The following is a 25815-nucleotide window of genomic DNA, read 5'->3' on the forward strand; positions in this document are numbered from 1 at the left end:
GCTTACCTCCCAGGGGAGTGCTCCAACTGCCAGGTTACTGAGTCATTCTCAGACTGGTGCTTGCTCTCTCCTTGGCCCAGTGAATCTTACCCTGTTTTGTGTAAGCTCATCTGCAGGGGCCAGATCTTGTAGGAAGTTCTTACCCAATCCGGCTCCACATATGACTTAGGGTGGAGGGGAGATACGATTGAGGTCTAAAAAATCATAACTGGTGTAGAGAAAGTAGCTGAGGATCTGGCCCATTGAGTTAAGTCTAGATGGTCTTTCAGGTGGGACTCTGAAAACCTAAGTTCTGCTCACTCTGCACAGTTCTCAAAATTCCCATAGTACTTGGTTTGACCCACAGGATCTTACCGAGCAATTCTCCGAGTTTGCTAACATCTGCCTTCTTGAAGTCCATTGTCTTTCTTTTGCTGTCTTCCTCCTGACATTCCTTAGACTCATGAGCTCTATCATTTCATGATCCATTGTCACTCAATCTGCCTTCCAGTTTCCAATACTCAACCAGTTCCTCCCTATTTGTCAGAATCAAATCTGGAACAGCCTCTCACCTAATCACTTTCTCCACCCTCTGTAATAAAAAATTGTCTCCAATGTATTTCAAGAACTTGATGGATAATCTGTGTCCTATTGTATTGTTTTCCCAACACATGCCTGGGTAGTTGAAGTCCACCATCACCACCAAGTCCTGTGCTTGGGATGATCTTGTTAGTTGTTTAAAAATAACTTCACCCACCTCTTCTTCCTGGCTTGGTGGTCTGTCATAGACCTCTACCATGACATCACCCTTGTTTTTTACCCCTTTTATCCTTACCCAGAGACTTTTAAGAAGTTTGTCTTTTTTCCATCTCAACCTCAGCACAAGCATATACATCTTTGATATACAAGGCAACCCCTCCTCCCTTTTCTCCCTACCTGTCCTTCCTGAGCAAGCTGTACCCTTCTATACCAATAGCCCAGCCATGTGTATTATCCAGATGCCTGGCTTGAGGCTGCCATGGGCATGCTCAGAGGCAGGAACATAGGCACCTAGGGAACTTTTACTCCAAAAATTTAGGTTCTGAGTGAGCTTCGGTGCCTACAAAGTTTGGTGGCAGCTGAGAAGGAGCTTTGTGAATCCCAGTAGGACCTGATTCTGGGATTTAGGTGCATAAAGTGGCAGTTAGGTGCCTAAATCCTATCGTGAATCTAGCTTTTTGTGACTCAGTTTCCCCATCTGGAAAATGGAAATGACAATACAAATCTGCCTTTGCAAAGTGCTTTGAGATCATCAGATGACAGGTGCTACAGTAGTGCTAAATATTATACAAGGATTATTATTAAATAAACCATCTGTCGCTTCCCCACAAGGACTACAGTAACCCTTAAAACTCTATACATCAACCATTTTCCTGCTGGGTACTGCACCAGAGCAAAGACCTGAGAAAAAAGACACTTTCCAGTCTACCCAACACATCCCTGTGGAGCTGCTAACATTCTTCTGGAATATTGACACATCAGAGATGGCTGCTGCAATACAAGGACACGCAAGGCTGAAGAAGGAACCAGCAGCAAAATAGTTCCAGGAATTGCTCTACCCAGAGCAAGAATTTTAGACTCTCACCCAAACAGCCAGTGCTGCCAGCCCACCTGTTTCGTTGGGTTCATATCTCTCAATCAGGGAGAGTGCAGACTCAGGGACAGCATCGTCCTCCTGTTGCTTTTCTCGGAGGAACCTCAGGAGGTTGTCCCTGGACATGATCCCTTCAGCACTGGAGTATTTTGCAAAGATCTCATCTATCTCTGCCCGCTCAGTCAGCATCTTGTAAAATGTCTCTATCTCCTCATCTTCCAAGGTCTCTGTCTTGGATTTGTCACACTGCTGTAAATGTAGAGGGGAGAAGGAGTGAAAACCTTTTTCCTTATAGCATATTCGAGCCATAATCTGCACCAGCTCTAAACAGTGTAGAACACAAAATAACTGGAAAGTTATTTGCCGCCTAATGAGAAGCCCTTGATTGATGGCTCTCACTGACCTATCCAGGGTCATTTTCTATCACTGAAACATCAACAGTTATTATCAAGGGCGGCTCCAGGCCCCAGCACGCCAAGCGCGTGCTTGGAGCGGCATGTCACAGGGGGCGCTTTGCCAGTCGACAGGAGGGCGGCAGGCGGCTCTGATGGACCTCCTGCAGGCGTCCCTCTAGAGGGTCCGCCGGTCCAGTGGGACAGGCGGACCCTCCGCAGGGACGCCTGCGGGAGGTCCACCAGAGCCGCGGGACAGGTGGACCCTCCGCAGGCACATCTGCGGGAGGTCCACCGGAGCCGCGGGATCGGTGGACCCTCCGCAGGCATGTCTGTGGAAGGTCCACCAGAGCCGCAGGACCGGCGACCGGCAGAGCGCCCCCCCCATGGTGTGCCGCCGTGCTTGGGGCAGCGAAATGGCTAGAGCCGCCCCTGGTTATTATGACTTATTATTTGTATTACTGTAGCAACTAAGAGCACTCATCATAGAACAGGACCTTGTTGTGCTCAGTGCTGTACAAACACAGAGCAAAAAGACTGTCTCTGCTTCCGATAGCTTACAATCTAAAATAAGCCAAGATACAACAGCAGGAGACAGACAGACAGGGGAGTACAAGGAAACAATAAGTGAAACATGTATTAAGGAAGAAATGAAGGGACTGGCATACAGCCAATTAAAGTCAACGGAAAATGGGTTTGGGATTTGGCACTAAGAGACTAGCAAGCTGAGGCAGAAAGGCTCGTTGAAGATGTTCCATAAAAACTACTTTTGGATGGAAAATCTGGGTTTTCAGCAAAGTGAGTTTTTTGGTGAAAAGTTCCTGCGTTCTATGGAAAGCTTTAATTTCTCCTCAGAAAAACAAATGCCCCCAAACCAAAATATTTTGTTCCAGATATCCTATCTTGGTGCCTCAGGGGAGTTGTAGTTCAGTTTCCTTGCGTCCCCAGTCTCCTCTACAGGTTGGGCTCCCCAGCTAGACTATGTCTCCCATGATGCATCACAACTAGAGACTCCCATGAGGCCACCACCTCCCATAAGGGGAGACTGGGATGCATTATGGAAGATGTAGCCCTTCCAGAAGCTTAGCTCATTAAGGAGAATGGGAGCATAAGGCACTCAAACTACAGCACCCCTGAGGCACTACGACAGAATTTCTGAATGGAAAAGTTTCAGTTTCTGGTTCAAATACTTCAGTTTTTGATGGTTTATTAAAAGTCAAACTTTTCCATGAGAATTAATGAGTTTTCATCAACATTTCCAATGGGGAAAAAGCCATTTTTCCTACCAGCTCTAGTTAGCAGCTGACTAGATGTGATTTAATGGTTGCCCTTACAATTTTCACAATGTTGCCTCTGCAAGCAATATTACAGCAGTGCTCCCTATCCCACCGTAATGTTAATTACTTTGGTAGGATTTTTGCTGGTAAACATTTTAATTAACTAAAGGTCAAAAAAAACAAACTGTAATGGAAAACCTGGGCATACATCAAAGTGGTTGCTTAAGACGGAATCTCTTATTAGGATTGAGGGATTTTTGGCGCAGGATTCTCTGTACCTAGCTTATCAATTGATGCCTAGATATTTTGATGACTGGCTCTCTTTAAATATCTAATATAGACAGCCAGCTCTTCCATAGGTGAGGATCTGGCCCATTGAGGTCAATTAAGTCTAGATGGTCTTTCAGGTGGGACTCTGAGAACCTAAGTCCTGCCCTCTCTGCACAGATCTCAAAATTCCCATAGTACTTGGTTTGCCCCAAGGTCCTTGGCCAAAAAAGGTCCCATTCCCCAGCCCTGAGTGCTGTAGACCACCCTGTGTGCCATTTGGTGGTCACCACCCACTTCAGAGGTAGCAACCTTTCAGGGGCTCTCTACGTGCATAGTACTCTGTACTGGCTCTGGGATCCCTCAGGATGGTAGACACGGTATAAATGGAAGATATTGTTATAGCCCTGATTCCTAGAAACAAAATGTACATTTCAGTTTAACCAACCATCCTGTTAGGACCCAAGCCAAGCACTGCTAATCACATAGAAGACAATAATGATGCCCCTGAGGTTTCCTCTAGCAAGATGATAATGAGGTCTTTGGAGCACTGATATTATTGCTCCCTATGGAAAGTCTCCACTGGAACACTTTGGGAGCCATTGGGCTGCCTAGTTATGAACCAAACAAAACTATCCAGCAGCTCGTTGCATTCTACAAGTCAAAACTATGATCTCACAACTGGCATGATCAAAGTGACAGAGGTGGCCTTTATTCACCTTAATGACAAGAGAAGCTGAGAAAGTGGCCTACTTACATGCTGTTTCTCCTGACATGCGTAGTAATTTACAAGGACACCCTCTACATAGGTTTCAACTTATTTGCTTTTTTAGTTTAATATTAAGGTTGTAAAATGGTTTTTGCAGATGCATGTTAACACTATGCTGTACGATACAGATGGTGTTGTTACAAGTTTATGTTTTTTGTTTTCTGTATTCTGATGTGTGCATTGAAAAGCATAAAAACAATAAAAATGTTAATCCAACAAGATAGTTTTCTACACTCTTGAAAGCAATTATTTTGGTTGCTGCTGTTTGTGTCTATACCATCCTGTGGTGTCAGCTTGGTAAAGCTTGTCACCTAAGCAGAGTTAGATTTGTTGAATTCTTGGAGAAGAGGCACAAAGACAAATGCAGACTGGCAATAGTGGGGATTTGGCCAATGATGCTCTTTCCTTTGAGACAGAACTGAGCCAATGCCCGAGTACGGCTGTATGGAGGTTTGTGCTGCGGTAAGGGCCACCTCTTGGAAGCCTGGCCATTAGTGGTCTTTAGACAGACTTCACTGCCCTTTCCAAAAGAACAGGAGTGCAAGTGCTGCCATCGTGGCCAGATTCCAGTTTGGGTTGCTCTGTGTGTGTGAACATGTTCTCTGAGTTTGACCTGTATGGCGTGGTCCCCTTACTTTGGGTTTGAATGAGCACCAAATGACAGAGAGAATCTTGGTCCAAACTGCTGGGTTTTACCTAGCTTTGATGCATCCTGACACCCTGAATCAGAGTGAGTTTGCCAGAAGGAGTGGGGAACCTTTGTGAAGAAACAGCTGAGATCAAGTTTGAAATGAAATGCACAACCAGGTGAGTTTTATGTGGCTTCTGGTTTCATTGGAGACGTTGTACTCAGGTCTACTTAGAACTTATAGAGGGACCACACAGGTATGGGAGGCCGTCTTAACAGAAAACAGGACTAATTTAGGAAAACACCCTTATAGCCACTGTCTGACTGATCAATCATCCTTCATTACTGTGCCTGTACAAAAAACAGCACATTGCTACATGAACCAACACTGTCAAGTGCTTAGTCTCTATTTATAGCTTTAATTCATTGAGCCCAATGCTCCCCTATGCAGGAACTGAAATGCCTCAAGTCTCCACTCCCAGAGTTTCCTTCTAATTATTCCATTGAGGGAGGGGGTTAGGAAGTGGCAGGGGATTATGCTCCCTAGATCTGTCAGAGACAAGCATGTCTGTGTGACGTCTCTCATTTCTCCACTGCCAACCCCTTCCCCGCCTCCTCTGGAGACCCCACAGAGCACATGCTCTGTGAGAGCAGCTCATTATCATTACTGCAGTTTGCATTTCAGCTACACCTACAGGCCCCAGGTTAGGTCCCCATGGCTAGGTGCTGTATGCACAGACAGTGAAAGATAGTCCCTGCCCCACAGAGCTCAGTCTGAAAGCTGTTCTTCTGGGTGCTCCCTGACAGCAGCTGCTCCAAGAGGAGCACCCCCAGAGGAGCAGGCCTGGTCCACCATGTGGAAAAGGAAGGAAGCACGTTACTGCAGCCAGAGCTTGTGTTTATGCAGCTTTATTCTGGGGGTTCTGCAGCAAGAAATCGGTAGAGATCTGCTGGCCAACCTCCCCGTGAATCTGTGTGGTGCTCTCACACAGAGAGGTCTCCACAGATCTAGGGTTAGGAGAGCACAAAGAGCTGGCATGCCTCCTTTCTATGCAATCCCCAGCTAGGACCTGCAGTCTGAGGCTCCCCAGTAGAGCCCTTCAGTGGGACTGGGGTCCCAAAGGACCCATTGCCATAAGAGCGGGAGCAGGTAAAATGTACTTTGTTGTGGTTGGGATTGGGTGGGCAAAAAAATCCTGACTGCGGTAATTTGTGGGAAAATACTAAATCTCTCGTTGATTTGTCAAAATAGAATTTCAGCAATGGAAAGCAAATTTTTCTTTTCTCTTTTTTTTTAAAAAGGTTTTAATATTTAACTTTAAGCAAGGGATAGAAAGAGAGCTGATGTCTCATAACAGGAGTTAAAATATTTTTTTACGTGGTTTAAGCAAGATTTGTTTTATTTTTTTAGTGGTAAGAATTGTGTCTGAATTCTGTTTATATATAGAATAGATTAATCAATCTGGGGTTTTTTTTGTTTGTTTTTAGTAGTGTGGGGGAATCTGTCTCTCTTGCGGGATCGAAGGTTTCCGTGGGTGACCCGTGGGTACTGCGGGGCGGGACGGGCACAGGATTTAAAAAATAGCCCTGCGCAGGGCTTTACTCCCCAGCCCTCCACTTGCAGAAGCAGAGGGGAGCATCAGAACCACTACTGGGTTTCGACGACTGTGTGCGCTTTTACCATTTAGCAGTGCTCTGAAGAGAAAGGAACAGCTCTTTCTGACACTGCCCACTTCAGGGAAGTTAAGTGACAGATGTGATGAGGGCCTAGAAATCAATCCAATGGGCTTTAGCTCATGCAAGCAGGAAGGCTGGGTTTTAGGAACACTAAAAACTCAACCACTCAGGACTTCTTGTCACCGTCATTACCTTCTCATTGGCTTCGCCAGCAAGTTGAAGCTCAAGAAATTAGCAGTGCGTATCCCTGAGCAGAGTTCATGTTTTCTTGGGTCATTAACTGCTCCAAGCCAGTGTACAGGGCTGCATCACTATCATGACTGTATTCCTTTAATTCACACTTTCCCCTGCCTTGTATAACTTTCCTTGATTTTACAGAAGCCACTTGGTATTTCACTCCACTGTGTTAGGGTGAGTGACTATAGCAGAACTCATTCCATGAGGACTAAAGTTTTCGGTGTGTAGTCGTTATACTCTGAAGTCCTGACCCACCAGTGCCCAAGGGCACCTGCTCGCTCCCTGATCTTATCCATTTATCTCGCATTATCCATATCAATGTCTGATCCTTCTCCGCATCCCCCTCCGTTCTTGGACTCAATTATACCTTTGGGACATTGCAGCTCTCACAGTGGGTGCCCCATTCACCGTGGGTGGAGTTTTCAAAACTCCATTGATTTAACTGGGAGCCCAGTTAGGCCAACAGTGAGCACTTTGAAGATCCTAAGGCACATGCACGATCCTAGGGCTCGGTCAGCATGTTGAGAGTTTGCCTCTGCTTAAGTCTCCAGCCAGTTGGTGTGAGGTTCAGGGACTGTGACGCCAAGCCAGCCCATTCACTGCCAAGCTAATTGTGAATTCTCCTTACCTGAAAGATCTGCTTGGCATAACTGTCATCCATTTGAATGTTCACTTCTTTCAGGAAGCTCTTGAGCTCTTTAAAGCTCATCTTGTTGTCTTTGTTCTTATCGGCCTTCCGCAAGCAGGAGTGAATCCAGCTGCAAGCTGATGTAAGGAAATCACTCCAGATCGATTCCTTCCCCCATCTATCATCCCTTCTCCTGGGGAAAAAAAACCTCACCTAGAGATTCTGGGCCAGGTCTTCAGCTGGTGTAAATCAGCATGGTGCCATCAAGCCAATTTACACCAACTGAGGATCTGGCCCTCTGTTTTTAAAGAGCATGTTAAGGGTTGCTTAGGTGGCAGCAGAGCACTCTGTCACATAGGAGCCCCCGGCCGAGGAGAGATCTTTCACCCACTGGGAGCGGGGAAAACATTATTTGCTCCACAATTGCTTCTTGTCCCAGCTAAATCACAAAACATTTTTGGAAGAGAATGAGCACTGCATTCAAGGCCGTTAACAGGGGCTTGAGGGTGAGGGAAGGAGGGCAAAGAGCTCCCAGAAGGCAAAACTGATGGTTTCCTGCATGGATAGGTGGGATTTGATCGAGATCCAGTATATCAACTAACATTTGGTTGGAGCTGGGGAAGATGCTAAAGAACTTGTGCCTGGATATTGGGAAAAGATTCCCCAGCAGAAACATTACTGTTCATCTTGTGAAAGTTATATGCTGTCTACTCTGGTATATACTTGAGGATCTGTCCCTATATTTCTTACCATTTGTTTAAAAATAGAACTGGTGCAGATGGTAGGTTATGACGTTCCCTTGTAAAACACATAAGGTATATATCACTGTATTCTACACTACCCTAACATTACAGCTTGCAATGTTACTGCACTGTTTCAACCGATTACAATAAAATATCTGCAATTTTTTAAAAGAATGATGCTCAGGAAATTTCCACTCGCATTCCTATGTCTTTTCTGGAAGATTATGTCAGACTGTTAAATATCTTGGCGATTTTTCAAAATAGGAATGGCTATTACTGCAGCAGAGCACCGTATTTCTTTCTGCTAGTTTAATCATCAAATGAACGAGGCCTTCAGGGAAAGCATTCTATTTTTAAAGTAGGAAAATTATCAAACTAAGATCAGGTCATCAAATCTCTATGGACATAGTCCTCACTGCCATAAATGGGACTAAGACAGAAGGCACTATTTCAAAAATCATTCCAAAAAGACTAAAAAATGCCCATTCTGGGAGATGAGGGCCTGAGCTAGAATACGATTAACTGACCCTAAGGGACAATATTTTAACTGGGCTCATCATATTTTCCCTGAGAGAAAAAGATGTTTACAGATACCAATAGCGTCCTCAGTGGTAACCCTTAATATGTGAATATTTACCTACAATTGCCACATTTGTATCTAAAGCAGTGGTTCTCAACCCCTTTAGCATTGTAGTGCTCTATGTGTTATGTGGGCCACATCCACACAATATATATGCTACCTGTATGGCCCTGAGGATGTCACATGGGCTGCTGGAAAAGTTATAATTTGCTAAATATGGTAAGCTTATTTATATGTATGCATCATCTTTGTATCATGAATTATAAATCGTAGAATCATAGAAGATTAGAGTTGGAAGAGACCACAGGAGGTCATCTAGTGCAACCCCCTGCTCAAAGCAGGACTAACCCCAACTAAATGTGTGTGCTATATGTGCATCTCAAATGTTTCTGGGTGACACCGCCAGACAGATTGGCATCAGCACTATCCAGCCTGCTTACTGACCCATCAAGTGCAATCAATTGTACAAAGAACCCATTAAGAGAAGCCAGAGGCTATGCCCACGAGTCAGCAGGACATGTAGGGACATGCCTGTGGACAGGGGACTCCAAGTGCTTTTCCATGTCCATGTCCTGTGAGCTTCTGTTTGGGACAGAGGATGTACATGCCACCACGATACAAAGGATATCAACGGGCAGCTGCATCATCTCCATTTTGTCTTCAGTCCTGCTTTCTACCTCAGAAGTAACTTCTCTACAAACTGAAACTTTGAACAAAGGACTGACAGACCCATCCAAGTACTGGATGTGTTCCAAAGAGACTTTACAAGCCAGCAAACTGACCAACGTTGCTAAGAACTCGATATACGGACTCTGAACTCACATGTATGTATCTTATTGCTTTGACCATTTAACAGCTCTTTCATTCTTTTCTTTGTTTTTATAATAAACTTTTCGTTTTAGATACTAAAGCATTGGCTGGCAGTGTGGTATTTTGGGTAAGATCCAAACTAGTACTGATCTGGTAATGTGACTTGCCCTTTGGGGATCAGAAGAACATTTTGTATAGTGAATAGAGTTTTAAATAATTTCTCACTGTATTTGACCTAGGTGCTGATTGGGAGCCAGAGACTTGAATGCAATAAAGGGAGCTGTGTGATTTCTTTTTTTTCAGCTTCTTGATAACCAGTGTGTGGGATCAAGAGCACAGTTTGTGACTGGTTGGTGAATTGTAGTGTTAATCACCAGCTTTGGGAGAATCTGCTCTCCTTTTTGCAGTCTGCCCACACCTTAGCATTTTCAGTGTGGGCTACACTAGGCACCTTGGGTCAAAACCCAGACTCACAGGAGGATGTAGGAAAGCAAGAGATTGTGAATTACTTTTGTTCTGCTCCTGGAACAAATCCTATCTAATTTAGCTGCTAGTGCAGCATAAGGTTACATGAGACTAATTACATCTGCTGCTTGTTGCTTTCAAATCCCTTTTTTCCTAAAATACTTAGTTCCAACTGCTAAATAAAAATACTGTCTTTTTCAGAAGGCCATTTCTCACTATATCACTGATCACATATTTCTGAAGGGAAGAAATGCAGGTACCAGAAACCCAGTCAGACCCTGTCATAAACAGATAGCTAAGGTTTAATGTTCTTTTACCTGAAACACCTGACCAGAGGACCAATCAGGAAACAAGACTTTTTCAAATCTGGGTGGAGGGAAGTTTTGAGTGTGAGTTCTTTGTTCTTTGTCTTGGGTCTGACCCTCTCAGCTCTGAGAGTGATTTTTCTATCTCCTGCCTTTCTAATATTCTGTTTCCAAGTTGTAAGTACAAGGATAGTAAGACAATAGGTTTATATTGTTTTCTTTTGTATTTACATGTGTGTAGTTGCTGGAATGTGTTAAATTGTATTCTTTTTGGATAAGGCTGTTTATTCATTTTTTTCCTTTAAGCAATTGACCCTGTATATTGTCATCTTATTACAGAGACTATTTTTAATGTCTTTTTCTTTCTTTTTTTATACAAAGCTTTCTTTTTAAGACCTGTTGGAGTTTTTCTTTAGTGGGGACTCCAGGGAATTGAGTCTGCAGCTCACCAGGGAATTGGTGGAAGGAAAAAGTCAAGGGGAAAATCTCTTTGTGTTAGATTTACTAAGCCTGACTTTGCATACCCTCTGGGTGAGGGGGAGAGATTAGATCTCTCGGTACTTGTGTTTCCAGGGCTGGAAGCAGGGAATCTCCTAGGGTCGTCCAGGGAGGGGAGCCTGGGAGGAAGTAACAAGGAAACAAGGGGAGGGAGTTATTTCCCTTTGTTGTAAGACTCAAGGCATCTGAGTCTGGGGGTCCCCCAGGGAAGGTTTTGGGGAGACCACAGTGAGCTAGGCACTGTATAATTCTTAGCTGGTGGCAGCAATACCAGGTCCAAGCTGGTAACTAAGCTTGGAGATTTTCATGCTAACACCCATATTTTGGACGCTAAGGTCCAGATCTGGGAAAAAATGTTATGACAGACCCGTGGGGCAATAAGCAATTGGTATACACAGGGCAGTATATCTGTGATGGGGTGTTCACCCCACACAGGACTGAAAAGGGTTAAGGTCTATTAACATCTGTACCTGGAGCAAGAGCTAGGGAGCAGGGTATTGGTAGGAAGCAGGTTCAGCCAGGGCCAATAAAGACAGGAAGCTGGCAACAGGAAGTGGTAGAAAGCAGTCCAGGGAAGGAGCAGTGAGGCTGGGAGGATAAAGCACAGAACTGCTAGATTGAGGGTCCCTGGACTGGAATTTGGAGTAGAGAGGGGGCCCGGGTTCCCCTACCAGCCACTGAAGGAGTGGCACCTGAGGCAGTGAATGGGAAGACTACCTAGGACGGCTGAAGGTAAGACTTTGATATATCCTGAATGGGAGGACACTGAGTGATCTAGCTGGAGGGCTGAGTCATGAAGAGAATGCTGCATTTCCTGGGATGAGAGAGAGAGAGACGACGTGACAGCATGCGACCACGGGAACGGGTGTCAGACTCGAGATTAATCCTTAAAGTGACCAGGAGGAGGCACCAGACAAGCAGTGATTGGAGCGTCCCAACACAGTACCTGAGTCCCAGTCCAAAAGTAGAAGATTTGCAAGGTTCCACCCTGAGGGAGGTGAGGACAAGAGGCCAAACACTCAGAGAGACTAGAAAGGGGGCAGAAATACAGCTAGCCATCTAACCGCAACGGTCACACAACCGTTTAATGGTAGAGCCTCAAACACAACTGAAGATTTCCTGGGCCTCATCCTCCCTCTGACATATCCCTCATTTCAGTCCCAAGGGTAACTATGTTCCCTCACTTCTGTTCTTAAAAATGATTTACATCAGAAATAAAGAATCAAGGATCAGAGAGATCACATAGAAAGCATCACTCATGCTAAATGGATGAATCCTACAACATTAGAAGTGTCCTGCAAGGCTAATTGTTTGTGCTCCTCATTCTGGATCTTTGTCGCATATTGCATCCTAGGTTTGGGCCTTAGCAGGTTGAGAGTGGGTTGCTTGAGTGGTTGGGGCACTAGCCTGTGATTTGGGAGACCTGGATTTGATTTCCTCCTCTGCCACAGACTTCTGTGTGACCTTGGTCAAATCACGTAGTCCAGGGCTCCCCAACGCGGGGGCATCAAAATGCGCCTACATCTTGGCCAGTGGTGGAGCATCCACCGAAATGCCACCGAATTTCTGCGGCATTTTGACAGTGATGCCTCTCGATGATGCCGCTTGCTGCCGACAAGTGACATCATCAAGAGGCGTCATTGCCAAAATGCTGCCAAAATTCGGTGGCATTTTGGCGGATGCTCCACCGCCGCCACAGTCCTTTGTCTGGCACCCACCAGACGAAAAGGTTGGGGACCACTGACGTAGCCTTTCTGGGCTTCAATGTGAAATGGGGCTGACAGCACTGCCCTACTTCACAGGAATGTTGTGACGATAAATATGATAAAGAATGAAGTGCTCAAACACAAGGGGGATGGGGACCATTTACGTATCTAGGAGGGATAGAAAGCTATGGCTTTCATTCCTGTCTGAACAGGGAGACAATATTGTCTCCTTGCCCTTTTAAAGAATTTGCTGGCTCCTGAGGCTACCATCTTCCACTAGAAACTAAGGAAGAATGACTGAAGAATTCTAAGGCATCTAGTGAATTTGTTCAAATTAGAAATTCAGGGGATGTGATTCCAAAGCAGAAAAAAAAAACCAAAAAAGCAAAGCTGCTTCATTTCTCACAGCTTAGGTTGAAAGTTCCCATCTATTCTATGGACCAAAGTCATCCCAGGCAAAACTGCGTGCAACTTCCGCTGAAATCAATTGAAGCTATGCCTGCTTGCTCTAGAGCTGAACTGGACTGTTAATCAGGCACTACTGTATATATAGAAGCATCAAAAACCACCTGTCAACTGCTTGATTTTATTCCATGTTCATGTCTTTAAACTGGGGTGGCAAGCATGGGAAAATATACTGCAGAGAACAACCCTGCCCTGGCAGGGGGAAGAATGGACCAAGGCCCCCAACACTTCTTTCCTATCTATCTGTATTTATATATATATGATGCCCATTTCTTTTCAAGAAACTTTCACATCAAACCACACTTCCAGACACATCCACTGAAGAAAGACTAAGTTTAAATTCCAGGCTTTAATTAAACATCAGCAAACCTAAAATGAGAATCTTGCTGTTCTGTAATTCCAGGTTGGGTAAGACTGATAGTAACTGTCCCAGACTGGACACCAAGAGTCCACCATAATTATTCTTCCAGAAATACTGTTTGCCTCCCCACCTCATTTAACTTGGATTCTGACTAGGAGTTAAAGAGAGAGCGGCATGTTTCCACTTTGGAAATTGCAGCCTTTGCTCTGAACAAATGTTATTGTTATTTAGATACAATCATCTCTACTCTTAGACGGAAATAGTTCAGTGGTTTCAATTGCACATGCTCCAGAGGTGGCTTTTTTGTAGCTATGACTCCCACAGAGATGGTGGTCGAGGGGTACAGTCATCACAGATATTAACTAGAATGAAAACAGCCAGGCAAATATTATTTCTGGCAGCCCCCCATCCCAGCCATGGGCTTCTCCAGAAAGGAAGGCTCTAGAAGGCAATAACTTTCATGAGCCCTAGTGAAGGCCCCCCACCCATGAGTACCAATAAGGCATAGAGGAGCCAGTGTAGCGAGATGGTGGCCACCAAAGTGAAACCTAGCAGTGAGATAGTGGTTCGGCTCCATGTGGGAGCATGAGGCACAGTGCAAGAGGAGTGGCTGAACTGAGTTAAGAAGGGAGCTAAATTTGGGGGTCAGCCCAAGCGGTGAGAAAAGCCTCAACTGAAGTGGGGATGCCAAAAATGTTTGGGAAACAATGGCCATCCCTCCTCAGAGTTCAGGACATACCCTGATCACTAGCTGGGGTCAGGAAGAAATTCTGGTGAGTCCGTATTACATGATACAGTATAATAAATTCCCTCTCCCTATGCTATGATATTCTACAATATTGCAGTTAGGTGCAGCTTGGGGTTTCCATCTGCCTCTGAAACATCTGGCCTTGGTTGCTGTTGAAGACAGGAAATCTTGTCTGGTCCACTATGACAATTCCTATAAGTATGAGACAGACTAGCTAACATCCAGGTATAGAGCCCTCCAGCCAAAGATGCTGGGGCCAGCACTAGAACCTCTGGTACATCCAGAGGTTATGAAGGAGTAGAAAGACCTAGTGAAGGTCCCCCACCCATGAGTGACAACAAGGCACAGAGGAGCTAATATAGCAGGATGGTGGCGACAGAGGAGAAAGTACTGACCCAGCAGTGGGTTGGCTCCAGATAGGAGCACAAGGCACAGTGTGAGAGGAGCAGCTGAACTGAAATAAGGAGGGATCTAAATTTGAGCTTTGCTGACCAGGCAGTGAGGATGGGCTACATCATTCACTCAGTGGCACTGTGGCAACAGTTCTGCATTGTTTGGTCAGTGCTGGTCAAGCCAGTAACTTCAACCAGACATGCCTGCATATATCTGATGGCAGAATCTGGGCCTAAGTGTTGAAAAAACACACAATCTCCTAGTGGCTTTAACAACCTTGGAACTGGTGGTAAGCAAAAGCTATCTGGTTTCATCTCACTCTCTTGAAGTATCATGCTGTTTAGCGACAATCACAGACTGCTATCAGAAAAGAAAAACAGGAAAAGTAATTCTTCTACTCTACTCAGCACTTATAAGGCCTCAGCTGGAGTACTGTGTCCAGTTCTGGGCACCACATTTCAGGAAAGATGTGGAGAAACTGGAGAAAGTCAAGAGGAGAGCAACAAAAATGATTAAAGGTCTAGAAAACATGACCTATAAGGAAAGATTGAAAACGCTGAGTTTGTGTAGTATGCAGAAGAGAAGACTGAAGGGAGACATGATAACAGTTTTCAAGTATATAAAAGGTTGTTACAAGAAGGGGGGGTGAAAAATTGTTCTCCTTAACCTCCGAGGACAAGAAAAGAAGCAATGGGCTTAAACTGCAGCAAGGCAGACTTAGAAAGGTCATCAAGAAAAACTTCCTGTCAGGGTAACTAAGCACTGGAACAAATTGTCTAGGGAGGCTGCGGAGTCTCCATCATTAGAGGTTTTTAAGAACAGGTTGGACAAACACCTGTCAGGAATGGTCTAGTTATTACTTAGTCCTGCCTTGAGTGCAGGGGACTGGACTAGATGACCTCTCAAGGTCCCTTCCAGTCTTACCCTTCTATGATTCCATGAAGGGCATGAGATCCCTCATTATCTGCAAGTCAGTAGCTTGCATGCACTGTGCTGCAGCAATAGATGCAAAATTGAGAGATGAATGGCAAACTTCCCTGCTCCTGATGACTGTTTTGCCACTCAAAGAATCTTTAAGCCTCTCCCTTCCAGAGTTAATTTTCCAACCAACTCTCAATAGTGGCAGCAAACTACAATAAAACCTCTATGTCTGCTACTGTTTTGCCTCCAGATAAGAAGTGCTGGCACCTTTTTCTCTCTCCAGAGCTGGTGTTTGTTTCTGAATGGCAATCAGGGTTTGTGCTTGCCATGCAATAACATTGGAACTAGGACTCCGAATCACTCACAGGTTAAATGCAGTAAGTGTTCACGGGAGATTCTGTGTCTTACCAAAAGCTTCTGCCATGAGCTTCAAGAGATGCTCTGTCTCCAGTGAAAAGACAATGCAGGTCCCACTGAGAAATCTAACTTCAATCGACTTAACACCCCAGGTTCTAGTCAAAGCACAACCTAGGGGAGAGAGGGATGTGGCAGGCCGACTAATTCAACTTGAGAGTCCTGCTGGTGGTATCGAGAGACCTCTGTGGGGAGAAAAACCTGTCCCTCTCTCCCCCACAGAGCGTGAGACCACAGCATGAATAAGTCTGTTGAATAACCTATAAAAGGACAAGGGATGGTGCAATATCTGTAAAGTCCATTCAGGTTAGTGTACTTGGCACTCACAAGACAACCAGTGAGTCAGCACTTCTCAAGAATGGTGATTCAGGTAGGTTGCTTTAATAGCAGGGAGACCCGCAGAGCATCCAAAAGGCCAAATGTGGTCCAAAGAGTTAAAAAAATGCAGCCCACAACCACCCTCACTTTTAATATGGCAGCGAAGTCTACGGATGCTCAGGGATCTACAGTCCAGTTCATGAAATCCTGGTTCCATTGAAGCCAGAGGGGAAACTCCCATTGACTTCAATGGAGCCAGGATTTCACCCAGTAACTCACTGGCTTTGCTTCTCTGTTTCATTCCTTTCCCCCTCTCCTTGTCTGCAGTGTGTCTATATAGCATACAGGCTCTTCAGGGAGAAGTATTCCTCCCACGCTGGCGTAAATGAGGAGGGACTCCATCAAAGTCAGTGGAACTACTCTGATGTAAAATTGGTGCACAAAAGAGGAAAATCAGTTCCTTTGCATTACATTTCTATAAAACATCATAAACACTACAAGCCTTTCACTAATTGCCAAGAAATTCCCATCCTGGAGATCATGGTGAATGAAACAAATCCCTGAAGAATCTAGGAACTAATGGCTTTTTTATCTTAAGTCCTCAATGAGACAATTCTTTGTTTAAAGGACTCTCACATCAGGGTAAACCAGGCGTAAGTCCATGGAGTTATACAGATGTAAAGCCAGTGAGAGGAGACTGACTCAGTGCCCTGTTCGTAGTGCAGTTTTGCACCCCCGCACACACATACAAATACCCCAACTGAGACAGACAAGTGCATCTTTGTTGTGGTTGAATAATTAATCACTTTTAAAATGCAAAGGATACTGTTGGAGTTTCTGCCTCTGGCTCATGGAATTGTTCTTGGCTATGATTTTCTTCAGGCCTGAAATCCAGTGGTTGGCATCATCTTCAGAACTGGCGATGAGATCCAGGTTTTTCCGTTGGTCTTTAAAGATGATGGAAAAACAGCGATGCTCAGGGACATCTTTGGCATACTTTTCCATCCCCTCTGTCTTGTGACCAGGCCTCACATCCCGAATATCTTCAATGGAGACTGTGGAAACAAAGGCTCTTGCTATCACTTGGGAGGGGGGAGAGGGTTAGCCAGTCTTATCTCTGCTCTGAGGCAGATATTAACAAATAACTCTATTTTCCTTTTCCAATAACCACTTCCTGCAAGGCCCGAAGGACTTTTCCCTCCACTTCTCGCAAACAGAATGATCAAAAGAAGGGAGCAGCATATCAAGAGAGGAGGAAGCTCTCCTTTGTTCTTCGCTTCTGACATCATTTTAACAAATAAACAGGACTCATACTGGAAGAAGCAATGTGAGACTAGCGATGTGTACAGTTTAGAGCCCTGGAATCTATTCCTGACTCTGCTATTGACTTGATGTGCAATCTTGTCATTAAGGCCAAGATTTTTCAAACAAAAGTAATTATTTTGGGTGCACAACTTGAAACACATTTACAGGGGCTAATTTTCAGAGAGAAGATGCTCATCACATTCTGAAGTTTACTCTTTAGGTGTCTCAAATGGTGCCCAGAAACAAACACCCAAAATCACTAATAAGGACTCTCACATGCCTTTGATACCCCATCAGTGTATAACAATATCTCAGCCTGCTAATCATATCAACTTCATCTACTCTTATCACATTAGAATTGCTTAAAAAAACCAACCCTAATTAAAGCAGAGGGTCTAATCTTCAATGGGAGAAGGATCAGGGCCAGAACACTGGTCTCTTCTGTCAATACTGTCTGCCTTCTGTTTGAAGACTATGAAAAGGGAAAGCACTTCGGGCTAGATTCTCTTCTCACACTGATGTAAATCAAGAGTCACACTCGTGTTAAATTGGTATAAGTGGGAGGAGAATCAGGCCCATTTTCTTGTTTGTTCAAGATAAAGCGTCAAAGCAGTTGGCCAAAACTGGCAATAACAGGCCAAACTACGGGCCTCAGCTACGCCCATGCTACTCCAGTCCCATCATCGAGGGCAGATTTGATCCCATTTGCTGTAGGGAATCAGGACACTCAGTTCAAATATAAACCACACAATCTGATCTGTGTGGCATCCTCTGGGGGAAATTGGCCCCAGCTTTAGAAGCTAAATCCATGCCAAATAATTAAGGTGGATATTGGAGAAAACCTAAATAAATAGAGAAACAGATGCCTGTTTAATATATGAACAGAAACTCACCTTATTAAACAAATCTGTGTGACCCAAGGCCCTAAGCACTGACTAACTGCTCAGTAGGGAGGGAGAGACCTGCAGGGGACGCTGGGTCAGAGGAAAGGGCCTAGTTTATCTGTTTTATTTATGCTGGACTCTTTTGGTTTGGAGAAATAAACTCATCCTGAAGAAAGGAGCTGACGTGCTGCTATTAGGAAATTTATCTGATACTCTGGCTGGTGAGTTGGCCCACCAGTTTCTATGTGGAAGAAATGCCATGGATTAAATCTGGGCTAAGCCTGTGCCCTACCACTTAGCTATGTCCTCAGCCACTCCGCCCCATATGAACCAGTGGCTGGGCAGCAGTAGAGCACAGACCACACTTACTCCTAACATGTCACTGCAGAAGTTTTAACTGTCGATTCCTAGATGTTTAGGGCTTAGGAAAGGATGGCTGCTTGTGCAAACAATAAATAAAACTTCAGAAGTTTTTAATCCAATAGGAAATCTAGAACTGATTCTCTGGAATCCATGGTCCAAAACCCATGGTCTAGCACAGTGATCGATACTAGAGGATCTCCCAGTCAATCGTGTTCTCCGGTGGGGTAGCGGGGCTGCTGCTAAGGCAGGCTCCCTCCCTGCCCCAGCCCCACGCCACTCCTGGAAGCGGCCAGCATGGCCCTGCAGCCCCAATAGGGGCAGGGGTCTCCCTTCACGCGCTGCTCCTGCCTACACGCATCGCCCCCGCAGCTCCCATAAGTCGGGAATGGGGAGCTGTGGCCAATGGGAGCTGCAGGGCAGAGCTTGCAGAGAGGGGCAGTGCGTGGAGCCACATGCCCCCCGCCTCCTCCCACACCCAGAGGCTGCAGGGGCACGTTGGCCCCTTCTGGGAGCAGCATCGGGCCAGGGTAGGCAAGGAGCCTGCCTTAGCAGCAGCCATGCTGCATCACCAACTGGGAGCCGCCGGAGGTAAGTGCTGCCCAGTGGGAGGCTGCATCCCGACCCCCACCCTGAGCCCCCTCCAAGAGCCAGCACCCCAAACCCCCTCCTGCACCCCAAACCCCAGCACTGATCCCTCTCCCAGAGCCAGCACCTCATAGCACCTCCTGCACCCCAACCCCCCTTCCTGCACCCAAAGCCCCAGCCCTGGCCCGCCTCCCAGAGCCAGCACCCCATACCCCCTCCTGCACCCCAAACCCCAGCACTGATCCCTCTCCCAGAGCCAGCACCTCATAGCACCTCCTGCACCCCAACCCCCCTTCCTGCACCCAAAGCCCCAGCCCTGGCCCGCCTCCCAGAGCCAGCACCTCATACCCCCTCCTGCACCCCAAACCCCAGCACTGATCCCTCTCCCAGAGCCAGCACCTCATAGCACCTCCTGCACCCCAACCTCCCCTCCTGCACCCAAAGCCCCAGCCCTGGCCCGCCTCCCAGAGCCAGCACCCCGTACCCCCTCCTGAGCCCCAACACTCTGCCCCAGCCCAGATCCCCCTCCTGCACCCAAACTCCTTCCCAGAGCCAGCACCCTGTATCCCCCCCCGAACCCCAACCCCATGCCCCAGCCCTGACCTCCCCCTCCCAGAGCCAGCATCCCATACCCTCTCCTGCACTTCAACACTACCCCAGCCTAGAGCCCTCTCCTGCACCCAAACTCCCTTCCAGAACTTGCACCCTTCACCTCCTACTGGACCCCAACCCCCTGCCCCAGGCTCAGCCCAGAGCCCCCTCCCACACTGCAAACCCTGTGGCCCCAACCCAGAGCCCGCACCCCCTCTCGAACTCCAATCCCCTACCCCAGCCTGGTGAAAGTGAGTGAGGGTGGGGGAGAATGAGTGATGGAGAGGGGGAGGAATAGAATGAGTGGGGTGGGGCAGATCCTGGGCTGCCCTTAAAAATTCAAAAAGTGATCTTGGATGTAAAAAGGTTGGAGACCACTGGTCTTGCAAGATGAGTCCATTGGGGGTGGAAACAGGTGAAGAACTTAAAAACTGTCCCTGAAAAGACTGTATGGTACACTGCAAGGGCTACCTCTGATACAAGGGGGATTGGGTAGAGAGAGCTGCTCTGGTTAGAGAAGGTAAGAGGGAGGCTGAGGACAGGATATAGACTGATTACTCCTGAAGGAATTCTGCACCACTGTGTGTGCACAGAATTCATGTCCCGTGCAGATTTCTTTGCTTCCATGCAGAAAAATGACTTTCTGACAGCAAAGCTAAGGGAAGCTGCAAGAGCATTCACATGCCCCTCCCCAGCAGCGTGGGCCCATCCTTTTGGGCACCCAGAGCAGTTGGCAGAGAAGTAAATCACTGCAGTGGGGCGGGGCTGGAGATGCACCTGCCTGTCCAGGTCAGACTCATCTCCCATCCACCCAAACCCCATACCCAGAACCCAGCCCCACCAGCCAAGCCTCACTCCCCACACCCAGAACCCCACAAATGAGCCCTCACACCTGAACCCCCACCTCACCAAGCCCCTCCTCCTGCACCTGCAGAGGGCTCAGCCGCTAGTTCTGGCTGGGCTCGGGGTGGGGAAGGAGCACGCTTCCCCTGCACGGAGCAGCCATGGCCAGGTCAGAAACCTAGCCCAGCTCCGCACTTGCCCACACTTCCTGCCCCCATCAGTCCTCAGCCACAAGACGAGGGGTCACTGTACGGGAAGCTGCTCCTCTGTCTGCCCAACCCCCGGGCATCTGCATCCCCTCATACCGAGATCCCCACACTGAGCCCCAAGCCTCCCGCCTCTGGACCTCCATCCCTGCACCCAGACCACTCGCTGCTGAGTCCCTCCCCCTTACATCTGGACCACCACAGACCACCACCCACTGAGCCCCCCATACTAGAACCCCTATCCTAACGATCACCACCCCCTATGCACCTGGACAACCTACAAGCCCCCCCACACCCAAACCCCGACTCCACTGAGCCCCAACCAGCTGCATTCAGACCCTTACCCCACCAAGTCCCACTCCCCCAGGACCCAGACCCCCCTGCTGAGCCCCAAACACCTTCAACTGGACCCCCCTGCAGAGTTCCATTGCCTCGGCACCTGGAACCCCCCAATGAGCCTCGGTGCACCCGCATCCCCCTGCACCCAGACTCCCACACTGCACCTCCCACACCCAGATTGCCCCACACAGAACCCTCTCACCCCACATCTGGATCCCCCACACTAAGCCCCTCCACACTTGGATCCTACCAGGCTGAGCCTGCCTGCCCGCACCTGATGCAACTGGTGTGGCGCTACTAACCCTGGTGAGTTGCTTCGCTGCCTACTCCTGAGAGAATTCTGCATCAAAAAAATAAAATTCTGTACACAATGTTTTAAAATTCTGCAAAAATCTGCAAATTTTATTTGTCAATAAATAAATGTGGCGGTTCCAGCATGGCAGTGGGGAGCACTGGCAACTGACTGCACGGAGGTGGAAGATCACTCTGCAGCCCTCCCCATCCCCACCTCCATCCCCAGACACAGGCCTCTGAGGCAGGCCAGGCCCAGCCCTTGTCCTGTGTCAGGGTTGGCTGCAACCTCACTGGTGGGTCCGTCTTCCAGGACGGGGGATGGAGTCAAAAGAGTTGCTCTGGTTAGAGAAGGTAAGTGGGAGGCTGGGGACAGGATACTGGTCAACATCTAAACTCGTTACTCCTGAAGAAATTCTGCACCACTTTGAGTGCACAGAATTCATGTCCCGCACAGATTTCTTTGCTTCCAGGCAGAAAAATGACTTTCTGACAGCGAAGCTAAGGGAAGCTGCAAGAGCAGCCACACGCCCCTCCCCAGCAGCACAGGCCCATCGTTTTGGGTGCCCAGAGCAGCCGGCAGAGATCTCCCAGCTCCATGAAGCCAGTGCTCCCCACTGCCATGCTGGAGCTTCCACATTTATTTATTGACATATAACATTTGCAGAATTTTACAGTATTGTGTGCAGAATTTTTAAGTTTTTGATGCAGGATTCCCTCAGGGATAACTAATTAAGCAAGAGCTCAAGAGACAGCTTGTGAGTGTGGAGATTTTTAAAAGACATTTATTGGGTGGATGGGGATTTTTAAAAAAAGCTTTATACAGCTCAAAGAATGCATTCATCTCTAACGACAAGAGCTAAAGCCAAAGCAACTGGGCTGGTCTATTTCCAAATATTATCTCTTTGCTCCCATTGGAAAATCTGAGACCAGGCCTAGTGCAAAAACCTTATCAGCTGCCACAGAATAGGGAGGCTACTGTACATGAATAGCTAAGGCTGAGCCCCAAACTAAGCAAACACTGTATAGCAGGGACACACAGATCAGCTAACAGTGAAAAGTAATCAGAAACAGAGATGTTTATAGCAGAGGAACAAAAATGGGACAAATTTAGCAAACAGATAGACCTAATGAACGTTCATGGAGATGCAAGGGTGTAACTGAGAACAGAACAGAAAGTTTATCACTGCTTCCTGCTTTGCCTGGATGTTAATATCTGCTAAGGAGTTGATTTGTATATAGGCAAATGCCTGCAGCAAAACACAGGGAGACTTGCATAGTTCTGGCCCTGGGCAGTGCCGGGTTTACAATGGCACCAGTGGCACCACGGAGCTGGGCCCATCCTCAGAAGGGACCCCGACCTGCTCTGCTTGCACTGCACCCTGAGACCCCACCAGGCCGCAGGCTCCCCCTTGCTCCTTTCGGCCTGCCCGCCAGCTAGCAGAGGGCTCCTCTTCACCCCCTGACCCCACACACCAGCTCCTCTCTGCCCCCTGGCCACACCCCAGTGTACCTCCGCTCACGGCAGTCTCTGCTTCCCATCACCAGTGGGGCCCCACCTGTCTCCCCGGAGCTGAGCCACCTGGGACTGGTGCAGAAGCCTGGCCAGTCTCAGCCAGTTGTGGGAGGGAGACAGTACAGGAGGGTTCGCTAGGCCCCTCCAGGCAAGAGGGTCCTGAGGGAACCTGTCCGGGACAGGCCCTGGTCTGGCTGATTGCACCACTTCTGAGGGGCCAGAGTGATTCCCCACCCCGGGACCAGCGCTGGTTGTGGCTCGCAGCTCAGCCCGGCAGACACAGTCGCCTCCCAGCAGGGCTGGTGAGTGCGTCCTGGAAGCAGATCTTGGGGGAGAGGGCATGGGGTGGAGGATGCTGGGCTGTGAGGGGACAGGGAAGATCTCTGTGTGTTGGGGCACTAGGGAATGGGGGTTTTGTGGGGGGGGGGCTGGGCAGTTGTGGTAGGGCTGTGGGCAGGGAGGCGCTGAGCAGGGGTGGTGTTGGCCAGGGCAGTGTGCATTTGTGGCAGGACCTGGGGTATGTGTGATGGGCATAGAGGGTCTGGGGAGGCTCTGGTCTTAGGGAAATCACGGGGGGGGATTCTGGTGTTCGGCAGGGGGTATGTGTCACATGGCATGGCCAGCCCCTGAGGGGAAGGGGCATGCTGGCAGCACAGGACCAGGCAGGCCACTGTGCATCTGGCAACTGCCCGTTCGTAAATAGTGCCCTCACACTGGGCTTGGTGGAGCAGGACCTTCCCTGCCATACCATGTCCCTGTCCAGCCCCTCGCTCCAGGGACTGACTCCCCCATGCCATGCTCCATTACCCCCATGGGAGGCCCACAGATATGTTTGGAGCCAGGCCAAAGAAAGGTTAATCCAGCCCTGGCCTCGGGACATCAGTTCAAACAGATAATCTGCTTTAAATGTAAACCCTAATTTTTTACAGATTAACGCTCATGTGTAGACAAGCCCTTAGTCTCCAAACACTCCTGTGCACCAGGCTTTATTATCCCTTCTTTTCAGGTGGCTAACCTCAGGAACAGAAAAGTTAAGTGATTCGGTACGATCACACAGCACATCAGTGTCAGGGTTGGAAATGGAAACCAGGCGTCACCTAATGTAACTGCCAGACAACATTCCTCTCCCTATTAATTAGCTGACAGTACCATGTGGTATTCAGTGACATTGAGTTATTCTCATACACTGTAATTGACTCAGTGAATCAGATCTGTTTACCGCCAGGAAATGTAAATGAGAGGTTTATCCACATGCTAATAGCTAGCCACAGTATTTGCATACAAAACTGTCAAGGTAGAGCTCACCGTTCTCTATCCAGCTGCCTTTCAGTTTAAGCTCTCCAAGATCTGTCTGGCACACTGTCAAGAGCAGATACCAGACACTATCCAACCACAAAGCCACAGCATCAGCTAGGACATCTGCAGTGAGAGAGCCTGCATATCACAATAAACACAACGTGCTGGGCACAACAAGCCTCAACATTATTCTGTTTGTTTAACAGGGTAAAACAGGGTAACGTAGTTTCTTTCAGCTGCACTGCAGGTGATTAACAATTAAGGGCTAAAAGCTAAAATGATTTTATGACTTCTGCAACCAGCTCAGCCTAGAATTCAACCAATCTCCCGTCACAGAGAAGGTCCAGGGTTGTAAAACATTGCTCCTCATTGTGAGATCATCTAAGATGTACCCACATTTTACAAGAATCTGGTGCATACATTTTAAGCATATTATAAGATTCCCTCTATAATCCATTCATCTAGATTTTTATGTCATGCTCAGCACCACGGTATGGGAGACCTGTTTAGACTGCCTTCAGAATCCCTTAGTTCTATTTTTAGGCTCACACCCACTTACCACCCCTGCCCCCAGAGGTGAAAGTAAGCTGGTACGCCCTGGTGCGCCGTACCGGGGTGGATCGGCTTCCCCTGGCAGCAATTTAAAGGGCCTGAGGCTCCCAGCAGCGGCTGGAGCCCCAGGCCCTTTAAATTGCCGCCAGAGCCCTGCTGCTGCTACCCCAGGCTCGGGCAGGCTCCGGGGATGATTTAAAGGGCCCTGGGCGATAGCTGCGGCTGGAGCCAGGGGCCCTTTAAATTGTCACCAGAGCCCTGCTGCCAGAGCCCTGGGGAAGCGGTGGCGGGGCTCCGGCAGTGACTTAAAGAGCCTGGGGCTCCAGCCGCTGCTACAGGGGTGGTAGTGGCAGTCGGAGCCTGGGCCCTTTAAATCACCACCTGGGCTGCGGGGCTTGGGTGGCAATTTAAAGGGCCCGGGGCTCCCACTGCCGCTACCCTCTGGGACCCTTTAAATCGCCACCCTATCCCCACTGCTGGAGCCCTAGGGTAGTGGCGGTGGGGCTCTGGCAGTGATTTAAAAGGCCAAGGGCTCCTGGCTGCTGCTACCACAGCAGAGCCCTGGGACCTTTAAAGCTTCACCAGAGCCCCCGAGGTCCTGGGATAGTGGCAGCAGCAGGGAGCCCCCTCTGATGGTGATTTAAAGTGCCTGGGGCTCCACAGCAGTAGCTACAGGAGTGAATTAAAGGGCCCGGGGCTCTCAGCTGCTGCTACCACAGCCCCAGCCCCTTTAAATCCTGATTTAAAGTGCTCTGGAATTTAAAGGCCCCGCCTCTTCCAGTAGAGGCCACGCCTCTTCTGGTTGAGGCCCCGCCCCTCCTAAGGACTCT

General features: G+C 47.8%; 1 protein-coding gene across 2 annotated transcripts in view; it reads right to left on the reverse strand.

Moving 5' to 3' along the window:
* PLCD1 (phospholipase C delta 1) overlaps window positions 1–25815 on the reverse strand; it is a 98680-nt gene that overhangs the window by 35386 nt on the left and 37479 nt on the right. For both annotated transcript variants that reach the window (XM_050942529.1, XM_050942528.1), the window contains exons 3-5: window positions 17041–17269; window positions 7488–7617; window positions 1630–1861 (exon numbers count right to left, since the gene is read on the reverse strand). In XM_050942529.1, coding sequence (XP_050798486.1) covers window positions 1630–1861; window positions 7488–7617; window positions 17041–17269 — 591 coding nt within the window. The remainder of the gene's footprint in view (window positions 1–1629; window positions 1862–7487; window positions 7618–17040; window positions 17270–25815) is intronic.

The sequence above is a fragment of the Gopherus flavomarginatus genome, chromosome 2 (assembly GCF_025201925.1).
Source record: "Gopherus flavomarginatus isolate rGopFla2 chromosome 2, rGopFla2.mat.asm, whole genome shotgun sequence".
Lineage (NCBI taxonomy): Eukaryota > Metazoa > Chordata > Testudines > Testudinidae > Gopherus > Gopherus flavomarginatus.